General features: G+C 47.6%; 1 protein-coding gene across 1 annotated transcript in view; it reads right to left on the bottom strand.

Annotated features, from left to right (window-relative positions):
* Window positions 1–6,669: 6,669 nt before the first annotated feature.
* HSD17B12 (hydroxysteroid 17-beta dehydrogenase 12) overlaps window positions 6,670–12,640 on the bottom strand; it is a 183,319-nt gene continuing 177,348 nt past the window's right edge. Inside the window, exon 11 of the mRNA XM_060261265.1 lies at window positions 6,670–8,632. Within this exon, the coding sequence (XP_060117248.1) occupies window positions 8,528–8,632 (105 nt within the window). The 3' untranslated portion in view covers window positions 6,670–8,527. The remainder of the gene's footprint in view (window positions 8,633–12,640) is intronic.

Consider the following 12,640-nt stretch of genomic DNA (forward strand, 5'->3'; position numbering starts at 1 on the left):
ATCGATAAAACCCATTTGTCCATGGTGATTCTGGCCCATGCCTGGAAATGATGGAAAAGCCTGGTATGGTCCGAAACCGAGGGGGGGGGGGAAGAGGAGCAGGGGAAAAGGCAGTCAAAGTCCCTGCTTGGGTTGCCTGTTTCCCTTCTGTCTGGAGGACTGGGAAGAGGCAGGAGAATATTTTGATTTAGAGTTGTATGGAGGCTTGGAGAAAGATGTTGTGCTCCTTGGCTTCCACTGCTGTTCTGTGGTTTGTTTGGTGAACGGCTTCTTGTTCCAAGGTTTGTTCCAGGGTCGCCTGGTCTGAGACCTGGAGGAGACGGGTACCCCTAAGTTTCGAGATGTTCGGATACTCTTATCCATTTCTTGTAACATGGAGTCCGTGTTGGAACTAAACAAGCCATTACCGTCAAAGGGAAGGTCTTCGACGTATGACTGCATATCTGGCTGTAAAGCAGTCGACCTTAACCAGGAGTGGCGTCTCAGTGTGATGGCAGAGGTGATCGTTTTAGCCCCAATATCGCCTGAGTGCTTGGCGGAGTTGAGTTGCTGTTTTGCCAGCGTCATGCCCTCCTTCTGGATCTTTTTGATGGCGTTCTTAGCCTGTTCAGGAAGGCCCGGCAAGATACTCAATAGTTGGTCCCATAGGGAATATTGGTATTTCCCCATACAGGCTGCATAGTTTGCGACTTTGACTCTGAGTGAGCCCGCTGAATAGAAGCGTCTGCCCAAAATGTCTAGCTTCTTTCCCTCTTTATCCGGGGGAGAAGCATGTGTCTTCCGAGCCTTAGATGATAAGGCTATTACAACTGAATTCGGTTTGGGATGGTTAAACAAGAATTCAGCTGTAGACTCCTGGAAGTGGTACATATGGTCCAGCCTGCGTGAGGCTATGGGGGTCGAAATCGGCTTGTCCCAAGATGATTTAGCTGTGTGCAGCATAACTGTTGTTAATGGCAGGGCGATAGCAGTAGAGGTGTCCATTTGGACAATATCGAAGACGTTGTCTGTGACCACAGGTTGGGGTTGTACTGTCGGTAACAAGGTCTGGGCCATCCGTTTCACAAGGTCCCCGTAAGACTTAAGGTCTTCGGATGGGGAAATGGGTTGGTCCTCGACTACTTTGTGGGAGGGCGATGGATCCTCTGGGGATGAGGAGATCCCCTGTTCATCCTGGATCGAGCCTTCCTCCGATCTAGGAGAGCCTTCCACCGATTCGGTGTGCTCTGATGTAAGTCTCGGGGTTTCTGGAGCCTTCAAGGACTCTGGGGTTGCCTGTTCCGCGTCCCGGGAGCGTGGGGAGACCTTTTCCTTATGCGGGGACTCAGTATCTGGCGGCTTCGATGCAGACGCTGACGTGCTATGTTTCGGAGGTCGATAGGATGTTCTCGACCTGCATGAGGCTTCCGAATGCTGGTCCCACTCCGGCTGTCTTGGTGGAAACTAGGGAAACATGGAGGGCATCGGGTACGATCCATACAGGTACTGCTACTGACGCTGGTCCCAGGGTATCGGTGGTGGTGGTTGTTTCTGGAGAGGAGAGCGGTCTTTGCGCGGGGACCTCTCATCCTCCGATTCTCGAGATCGGCGCAGACGGCGAGGGCTCTTGGATCGATCTCTCTGCATACTCCTGGAGCGATCACGCCTGAGGCTCCTGGATCGATGCCGAGGTGTGGACGAGCGTCCCCTAGGCGGGCTGCGGGAGCGGTCTTGGCGAGGGGTGACTGATCGATCTCGAACGGGGATCCGGGATCGAAGGGTTTCCTCAACTGTGTGGATGTCGGGTGGACTGTCCTCCGTTCCCAAGCGTTGTGTTAGCTCCAGATCCCGATCGGAGTCAGACGATATGGCGATCTGGGTTGACATGGAAGCCAGCATCGGAGGGCTTAGTCGGCGGCGAGGTGAAGCGAAGAGCTTCAGCAGTGGTACCGTCGCTGCCGATTCCGATGGCAAGGTGGGAGAGGAAGATGCGCCAGGTCGATGTTTGAGTTTGTCCGCCTTCTTCTTCCTCTTCGCTTCCGGCTGCGCTCCCTTCTCCTCCCTTGGCCTTTCTGCAGGAGTGGAGGAGGCCGACTTAGATGCCGAGCCCGGTTTCGTGGGGCGATCGGCGTCGGTAGGAGTTCTGTCGGTATCGACCGACTCCGACAGCTTGTGGCTTGCCGTCGGTGTTTTCTTGGGAGACAACGCGCGCTCCATTAGCGCTGCTGCTAGTCGGGCCGCCCGGTTCTTTTTGGTCTGCCGCGAAAACTTTACGCAGTGTGCGCATGTGTCCAGTCTATGGGACTCACCCAAACAGAGGAGGCAAAGAGCGTGTCCGTCCGGAGGGGCAATTTTGCTCCCGCACTTTGCACACCTCTTGAAAAATCCCCAACGCTTTTCCATGCGAGGGGGGAAAAAGGGAGGGGAAAAAACGTGGAAAAGGGGGGGGGGAATTATCGAAGAAAAAATTTCTAGACGAGCCTTTCCGCCTTCCCTCTCGCCCCAAAAGCAAGAAAAAATAGAATAAAGTCTCTAAATCTCAATCGCAACTAACAAGAAAGATATCTACAGAGCGTAGCGAATGATCGACTGATCCAAGCGGCGGTCAGAAGAGAACTGGCGGGATGTCCGCTCCGGTCCCAGTGGGCATGCGCGGCGGGGCTTCTGCGCATGCGCACTGGGCCTGGGAAATCCGCAGCTTTCAAGAATACCGATCGTGATCAGCGCGGGCGCCTATATCCCATCAGTGTGATGCACAGAGACCACAAAGAAGATCATAGTCAATTACAGATGGCTTCCCATAGTGCACAGTGGGTAGTTATGGGGATTTTTGGGAGACCACGGCCTGTTGCTTACAAGGTGACAGTGTAGCAAATGCAATTTATTTATTTGGCTTCTCGACCTCCCTCCCCACAAGCAGGCTCAGGGCAGGTTACAGTAGAATAATATACCTAATTCTGTATATAAAATAGCAATTCTTAAAACCCAAGTAACACTAAGATCAGTGAATATTAACAATACATAGTAGATGGCACCATTTAACTAATCAATTCCTGTCTGCTCCCATGCAGGTTCTCCATATATTTACAGGTGGATGGCAACTAGTACTGAAGGGAACAGGCAGATGAAAGATAACACAGATTGACGGCAGTGTATGGAGAGGCCCATATAAATAGATCTCTGCCACTTCAACCATGGGCCTGGCAGAAGACCTCCATCTTGCAGGCCCTGTGGAATTGCACTAAGTCCTGCAGGCCCTGGATCTCAATAGGAATAGCATTCCACCAGGCCAGTGCCAGGAAAACTCTGAGACTAAACAAACATCCTTTGGGTCAGGATCATCAGCAGATCTTGATCTATCGAGTGTAATGCTCTTTGAGGGACATACCAGGAGAGATGGTCCTGAAGGTCTGTCCCAGACCACATAGGGCTTTAAAGGTTAAAGCCAAAACCTTGAACTTGACCTGGTATTTAACTGGAAACCAGTGCAGCCAGCAGAGCACTGGTTATATATGTGCTGTTAGTAGTATTTCTGTAAGGACACAGGTCACTGTGTTCTGGACGAAGTTTCTGGATCAGTCTGAAGGGTAGCCCTGCATAGAACAAGTTACAGTAGTCCAACTTGGAAGTGACCATGGATCAGCATGGCCAGGCCAAAGGGGAAGAGGTAGGGAGCCAATTGCCATGGTGAAGATGGCAGAATGCCAATCTGGCAATATTTGTGATTTAGACCTCCATAGATACTGAGGCACCCAAAATCACACCCAAGCTCTTCACTGTTGGTGCTAGTAGCACTTTGTCAAGGACTGGGAGTTGAATCTCCAGTCCCATTCCCCTTTGACCTAGGCACAGGACTGCTGTCTTTGATAGATTTAGTTTCAGCCAACTCTGCTTTAACCACCCAGCCACAGCTTCCAAACCCTTGGGCAAAACATCTGGGGTGGAGTCTGGTTGGCCATCCGTTAAGAGATAGAGCTGGGTGTCATAAGCATATTGATGACAACCCAGCCCAAAGCTGTGGACATAGGAAAGATAATTGCCCCTTATGAGACATCACATACCACAGGGTAATGTGACGAGACTCTCCCTGTAAGTCTGTTCCACATATCCCTACATCAGTGAGGCAGTTAGCCATAAGATAGTAATTGACGGCAAAACAAGCAACTCCCAATTACTTTTAAACACAAAATTATCTTGACCAGATGCTGTGAGGACATGTAAACAGTCTCCATAAGGAGAGCTCCAAAAGATGGGACCACCACTGAAAAAGCCATGCAGGACTGTTTCTGTGAAACTTGGAGCAGGCTGTCAGGAACTGACCTAATAATCATGGGATTGGAGCTTCCTTGGAGAAAACATCCTGCAAAGCATGCTGGACTCAGATGTTTAAGATGAGAATCAGCACCCTGAATTGTGCCCAAAGCTGACTGCCGGCCAGCTAAGTTTTTTCCACAGAGTAGTATGTTCCCATCAGCTGCCTGATACAGCCAACTCCTGTGACTTATGTATATTCAGAGTATACCAGCACTTAGTCATTCAGATAAGTATTCACCAGTGTATATACATGGACACTACCCCAATCCCAAGACAGCAAAGCTGGTAAAAATAGATAAGGGGGATGCTTCTGACCTTAGTATTGAATGCTGTTGTCAGTTCAAATAACAAAGACAGCACCAACCACATTGATCCAGGTGTCTCTGGATGTCATTAGTAAAGGCAACCAATGAATCCAGGATTGAGGAATCATCCAGGAAAACCTACCAGTCTCAACTACCTTACTCAGTAATGCAAGGTTTGAGACTGGGTAGTAATTGGCTGGATTAGAGGGGTCCAGAGATGATTTCTTCAAGAGCGATCTCATCACAGCCACCTTTAAGGCCCCCGGGAAAATCCTTGATTCAGGAACAAGTGTAAAATATCTGCTGGGGAGCCTGTATCTGATCATTGCTGGCTTTGAACAGCCATGACGGGCGCAGGACCAGGAGGCTAGTGGTGGGCTTCCAGAATCCTGTCAGCCGCCTCCTGAGAAAGTCAGCTAAAATGGTCCGTTTCTGGACCTGAAGACGGCCGAGGGGCCTCTAGTTCTTGTACTATGTCAGTGTTGGCTGGCAATTCCTGGCAGAGTGACAAGATTTTATGTGCAAAATAGCTTGCAAAAGCCTCAGTACTAATTGCTGAATCAGTATCTTTTTGCATTCCCTTAGGAAGGGAAGTTAATGATCTTCTAATTCTAAATAATTGAGCTGGGTGAGAGCTAGCCAATGCAGTGGAGGCTGCATAGAATTCCTTTTTTCCAGCTTTCGCTGCCACTTCATAGGATTTCATAACTGTCATATAAGATGTTCTTGCAGCTTTGTCACAAGTCCACTGCCACGCTTGCTCTAGTCATTTTAGCTTCCATTTTATCCTTCATTGCTCCATGGTATACCACAGGAGCTAGTTTAGTAAGGGAGTGGAAAGAGTGTCCAGGAGCAATTTTGTCAATGGCTTCAGAGAGGAGCTATGCCAGTCCTCTACCGCATATCTAACAAGTTGCCAGGGGACACTGCATTCCACGGAACATTCTGGAAACCAATTGGATCCATTAGTCATCATGGGTGAGCATAAATCAGATCATTGCCTAAGCAGGGAGGAGCTGAAATACTCAACCAGGCCTTCATGGCAAAGTGGTCAAACTGTGGCACTGCATCAATGGCATCCACATTTATCCTTATCCCAAAGATCAAATCCAGAGTGTGGCCTGCTTGATGCATTCAGTTTTGGTTAAGTGTAAGGTGAGACACGTTGGGACAAAAAAAACCCCAAACTCCCCAACTTCCAAGTATAGACTAATGGGGCCTGAACTTGATGAGGCTGAGAGGGAAAAAAATCTTGGGATTTTAATGAATAGCTCAATGAAAGTGTCAACTCAGTGTGCTGCAATGATGAAAAAAGCACACTACGTTAGGAATTATTAGGAAAGGGATTGAGAATAAAATTATTGATATTGTAATGACTCTGTATAGATCTATGATGTAGCTCATTTGGAATACTGTATCTAGTTCCAGTCACTATCTCAAAAAGGACATCACAGAGCTGGAAAAGTACAGAGGGCAACCAAGATGATTAGGGGGCCAGAGCACCTTCCCTATGAGGAAAGACTGAATAGTTTGGGACTTTTCAGTTTTTAAAAAAATAGACAACCAAGGGGGACATTATAGAGGAGAGAGTTGTTAAATAAATTTTTCTCCCTCTCCCATAACTAGAACTCAGGCATCCAATGAAGCTGATAGAGCAGTAGGTTCCAGATGGACAAAAGATGTCTCTTTACACACAGACTGATTGAAGTGTGGAATTTGCTGCCAGAGGATGTAGTGATGGCCACAGGAATAAACAGCTTTAAAGTTGGATTTGATAGATTCATGGAGGATAAGTCTATCAATGGCTACTAGCCATGGTGACTGAAGGGAACCTCCACATTCAGAGGTAGTCTGAATCCCAGAACCAGGAGGCAACATCAGGGCCTTGACCTCTATGCCCTATTGTTGGTCTTCCAATGGAACTGGTTGGCCCGTATGAAATAGGATGATGGACTATTGGTCTGATCCAACAGGGCTCTTTTGTTCTTAACCAGAGCTCCAAAGATATTTTTCACTGTAGATATACTAATGGGTCAATCATGCCAAGGGTTTAATAAGAAAGAAGAAACCATTAAACATTTAGGGAACTGTTTATTTTAAATTTCAATTTTACAATAAGGGGTTAGAAAAAGCACTCTGTTGCATAGGCTTGCCAGTTATTTCAAATGCCCTTCTCCATCACTTCCAAATTGTGTGTGCAGCTTTATACAGCCCAAATCTGCCCTTTCAAATACCAAAAAACACAAAAAGTACATTCCTGGACAAAGTTCATTTTGCATACCTGATCAGCACCATTGCATCGGTTTTCATTTATTTTCTATGTACAATAACATTTAAACATACTTTAACTCTCAAACTGGAGCCTTCCAAGGGCAGTATAATCATTCAAGTTTGTAGCCTTTGTAATATCAATAAATGTGCTCAAACTGTAAGAAAGATTGGCTTTTCTGTGCATATTCCACTTGACAAAGGCAATGGATTTCAAGAGAGACCAAAACTTAGTGCTGTAGCCGGGGGGGGCAACCTGGTTTCTATATTTATTCAAGGTTTACTGATATGCTGTACCATAAGCCTCAACTGATAAAATAGCCCGGAAGTTTTTTTGCTGTTTGTCTTTTTTGTGGCTCTTAACACTGAGTTAATTCACAACCGACCAAGTAAGCTATAGAGGTTATTTTCTACAAACAAGTATCTAAAAACTCATTAACGTCTGATCTCCATGGAAAAGCTTGTGGAAGTAGCTGGCAGATATCCCTGCTCCTTCAGCAGCAGGGGGGAGGCAGCAAAAGATCCAACCCCATAACATTTTCATTTTACTTACTCTCAAACATGTGGCTGAAACAGATAAACTAACTATATGCCTAATTTTGCATTTAGAGACAGGCAAAACACAATGTTTTCCCTGACAAATGCATTTCATTTGATTATGTCCATTAAGAGAGAGCTAATGTTAGTCAAACTATCTCATTTCCAGTATTTAACTTCAATCACATTTCAGATATCAGCAATCTTATATACAACAGTGACCAAGCAGCAGGGTGGTAATATTTATTGTCATATTACTGCAGTCTGTAGCATCCCTCTTCAAACCATTTGTTATAATCCAAAGAGATCATTTTACTAAAATGATTAGTATTAGTATCACGAGTGCTTTGCCAATGTATTAGATCTACATAGCTGTTACATTAAGACCTTTGCCTTGAATGACATATATTAAAACATTTACAGTCTTGTGTGTTCTCTGAAGATGGCTGAGGGCTGTGACTGCGTCGTCAGAAAATATTGCTTTTTGCAATTCATGTTTCATGACAGAAGAGTACTTGAAGTGAAGGTACCCTTCCCTTACAATCCTCCTTCAATAAAGGTAGATTGAGATGGCTGTCTTCCTTCCTCTTCCCCAACTCCAAATTGTCCAAGGGAGACATCTATGTAGGTGTGGGATATCTGAAGGCATCCATCACAGGATGGGTACGAACACAGACAAAGCAAAGATCTTATGGCTACTATGTGATAAGAAGTACTAGTTCAGATTCACGGATAATTACAAAAGTGCAATTTCTGTAAAGTAAAGGTTTATAGAGTGTTATTTATGAAAATAATGTCCTATTCTGACAACTATAAATAAACAGTGTGATGACGAAGTACCACTTTCAACAAAAGTTTCATACTGACACATTCTGCTGGTGTGTGTATCACCATAAAGCTAGTTAACAATTCAATTTTGGGGCACATCTAACAAAGCACATTTTAAAACAAAGGCACAAAAAAAATGTACAGACTAATCACAGCCTTTCCCCTCACTCAGCTTCCTCTTGCTTCATGCTGGTTTCTGGTCCTCAAAAAATCCCACTTTTCAAAGAATTAATAAAGTATTTGGTGCTTGAATGTGGATACAAAGTTACCGAGGATCTTGTCAAGATGGCGCAAGTTCAGTTTTCCTTTAGTTTCTTCAAATTATGGGCTCTTGCTTTCAAGCATAAATCTACCATGAGCTTTGTGCGATACCACTTGGGCAGAGCCCTGCTGATCCAGGCCTAAGAAATGGAGGAAAACACTTATTATCCAGTCACTGAATGCAAGAACATTTTTAAACAAAACCAAGCTTACAAAAAAAGATTCCCCAAACCACTTCCAGAAAAGCTGAAGAGAAACAGGTTGCCTACCTGTAACTGATGATCTTTGAGTGGTCATCTGTGCAGTCACACACATGGGTCTTGCCGCAGGCAATGGATCCATACCTCGGAGCTCCAATAGCTCACCTATAGCGCTTTTTGGCGCTCTTCCCTCCCGCTCTGGGGAGCAGGCACCGATCGCGCATGCCTGGAGCAGGGGGGAGGCGCCCTTCCCACTCAGTTTCTTCCAGCCGCCACTGACACTCTATAGAGTTAAACAACAGTCAGAGGAGGACAGCAGCGGGGAAGGCTGGGTGAGCGTGTGTGACTGCACAGATGACCACTCGAAGATCATCAGTTACAGGTAAGCAACCTGTTTATCTTCTTCGTGGTCTCTGTGCAGTCCCACACATGGGTGACTAGCCAGCTGAATGTCACGGTGGAGGGTGCTGGTAAAAGAAGAATATTAGTCACATAATCACATCGTATTGGTTATAGATGGAAGCGGATGCACTCACCAATGACTTCAATGGAAGATGGACCTGAGGACCGCTTGGCCGAAGGAGGCGTCTCGTCTCGCACGAACGTCCAAGGCATAATGAGAGACGAACGTGGATGGTGAGGACCAAGAGGCGGCAGCGCAGATGTCCTCTAGGGAGACGCCCTGCAGGAAAGCCGAAGATGTCGAGACCGCTCTGGTAGAGTGAGCCTTAAGGCCTTCGGGTAAGGGCTGCTTAGCCAGTTCGTAACACAACTTGATGGCACTAGATACCCACTTAGATAGTCTCTGGGTAGAAATTTTGTGCCCTCTGTGAGAGTTGCTGTAGGCCACAAACAGATTAGGGTCCTTACGGAACTGTTGTGTACGAGAGAGGTAGAAGGACAAAGCTCTTCTGACATTGAGGGCATGTAGAGCTCTTTGTCCAGGGTCCTTTGGATCAGGGAAGAACGTTGGTAACGATGTTGATGTTGATAAATGAAAGTGGGATACAACTTTGGGGAGGAAGGAGGGGTCCGGTCGAAGGACCACCTTATCCTTGTGAAAGACCGTGTAAGGAGCATCATGGCGGAAAGCACATAGGTCACTGGCCCGCTTGCCGGAAGTAAGGGCAACTAATAGAGCGGTCTTCCAGGACAGCAAATTGAGATGCACTGTGGCCATAGGTTCGAACGGGGGTTTCATAAGGTGAGAAAGCACTAACGACAAACTCCAAACTGGAACAAAAGGTTTGATAGGGGGATGAAGGTGCAACATGCCCTTTAAAAAGGATTTGGATAACTTATGCGAAAAAACTGTTTGGCCATCGACAGGGTCGTGGATGGCCGAGATGGCAGAAAGATGAACTTTTAACGAGGAATAGCAGAGTCCTGATCTTTGTAGGGACAGTAGATATTCAAGGACTAATTGCAGAGGCACAGACTCTGGTTGTAGATGCTGGGATGATGCAAAGGAGCAGAAACGCTTCCATTTGCAGTGATAGGAGCGCCTGGTGGATGGCTTCCTTGCGTTAAGGATAACCTCGGCTACTCCTGCAGATAGGGAGGTGGACGGATTCTCCATGCTGTAAGGGCCAAAATCTGTGGGTTGTGGTGCAGCACTTGGCCGTTGGCTTGAGTCAGGAGATCGCCTGCTAGAGGAAGGCGGCGGTAAGTGTGGCAAGGCATCTGCAGAAGTCTCGTGAACCACGGTTGCCGTGGCCACCATGGAGCAATGAGAATACAGTCCGTGCCGTCTCGTGCAATCTTCAGTAACGCCCGCGTTATAAGGGGAATCGGAGGAAACAGATAGTGCAAGGGGCCTCTCCAAGTGTGCAGGAAAGCATCGTTGCCCCTTCTGGTGTAAAAGCGAGGGCATTTTGCATTGTTCTTCGAGGCAAAAACATGTATCTTGGGCATTCTGAAGCACAGAAAGATGCGATGGAGATAGACCTGATTGATGGACCACTCGTGGTTGTCTATCCGAACCCTGCTGAGAGAGTCGGCCAGAACATTCTCCACGCCTGGGAGATGAATGGCAGTCAGATAGATGTTGTGCTTGACACACTATTCCCAGAGCAATATGGCTATGCGGCACAGCCAAAGGGACCTGGTACCGCCCTGTTTGTTTACATAGAACACTGTAGCCATATTGTCCGTGGAGATCTGGACGTGCCGACCCTTGATCAACGGAAGGAACGAATGGAGGGCCCTGTGCACAGCAATCAGTTCTAGGCAGTTTATGTGCATGGCCCTCTCGGATGGAGTCCAAAGCCCTCTGACAATCTTGTCCTCTAAGTGGGCTCCCCATCCCCACTTGGAGGTGTCTGTGGTTATGGTAACCGATGGAGGAGGAGGAAGGAACGGCATCCCGGAAAGCAGGTTGTTTGGTACAGTCCACCAAGCAAGGGAGTGCAGGGCCCTCTGGGGGACGGTGAGAAGAGTGCTCTGTGGCTGCACGTGTGGATGGTAGGCACGAACAAACCAGAGTTGAAGGTGTCGCATACGCAGCCTTGCAAAGCGGAGAACAGATGTGGTTGCGGCCATGAGGCCCAGGAGTCGTTGAATGATGAAGGCAGACTGGAGGGGGGTTTGCCGAACTGAGTTGGCTAGAGAAATTATGGTTTGCACACGGTCCTCTGGGAGGAAGGCAAGGTGAGGTGACGTACATAGACGCGCACCTATGAACTGCAAGTCCAGGGTCGGTGTGAGGTGTGATTTGGTGATATTCACACAGAGGCCCAGGGAGGTCAGCAGAGAGAGGTTTGCATCGAGGTTCCTCTTCAGTTGGTGCTGTGTTGGTGCAATCAGGAGCCAATCGTCTATGTACGGGAACACAGGGATGTTTCGGAGATGCGGGGCAGCTGCCATTACTGCCATGCATTTGGTGAACACTCTGGGTGCGGTGGAGAGTCCGAATGGCAGGGATGGGTATTGAAAGTGATCTTGACCTATGGCGAATCGAAGGTATTTCCGATGCTGAGGCTGGATGGTCACATGGAAGTAAGCGTCCTGAAGATCTAAGGAAGCCATCCAGGAACCCTTGGGAATCAGAGGAAGGATGGATTGCAGAGAGATCATTCTGAATTTCTTGTATGTTATATGTTTGTTTAGCTTCCGAAGATCTAGAATAGGACGCTTGCCTCCATCCCTCTTGGGCACCAGGAAATATCTCGAGTAGAACCCCGTCCCGCGGTGTTGAGGAGGAACTGGTTCTATGGCATTTTTCTAGAGCAAGTCCAGAATCTCCTGTCGAAGATGCGGAGAGGGAGGGGTAGTGGTGAAGTAGTGGTGGCGAGGCGGTGGAATGAACTCGATTGCGTAGCCTAGGCGGATAATGGTTAGCACCCAGGAGTCGGTTGTGATTGAGTTCCAGGTCGGATAGAAGGGGGAAAGACGTGTCTGGTAGGCAGGCTGCATCTGATGAGGGAAGTCAAAGAGATTGTTTGGCAGGAAGGGAAGCCTTCTTGGTCTGTTGAGACCGAGGCCTCTGCTGGAAAGGCGGCTTTTGCTGTGTAGGTTTTCTTTTCCAGTAATCAGTTTACTTGGGCGAACGCGGACGTCTCTGGAAGGATGACCTCCAGGGTTTGGTCCGGTTAAATTGCTGGGAGGATGGTTGGGAAACTCCCAGGCGTTTAGCCCTCTTACAACCATCATCTACCAAGGTCAAGACCTCATCTGTGGAAGCGTGGAAAAGGCCTAGGCCGTCAAAGGGGAGGTCTTCGATTTTCTGTTTGATGTCTGGCATGGTGACGTAAAGCAACTGAGGAGGCAAAACCCCTAGAGGAGCAGGAGACAGCATGACGAATGGAGTTGATCTGCTGCTTAGATACTCTGGACAGCTTGGAGACCAGACTGGAAGCTGTTCTTTGGGAAGTCTCGGGAAGAGAAGGTATGAGAGGCGTGAATTGGTTTGCTAAATTAAAGATGTATGCGGCGAAATAGGCCAAATAA

The sequence above is a fragment of the Heteronotia binoei genome, chromosome 21 (assembly GCF_032191835.1).
Source record: "Heteronotia binoei isolate CCM8104 ecotype False Entrance Well chromosome 21, APGP_CSIRO_Hbin_v1, whole genome shotgun sequence".
NCBI lineage: Eukaryota > Metazoa > Chordata > Lepidosauria > Squamata > Gekkonidae > Heteronotia > Heteronotia binoei.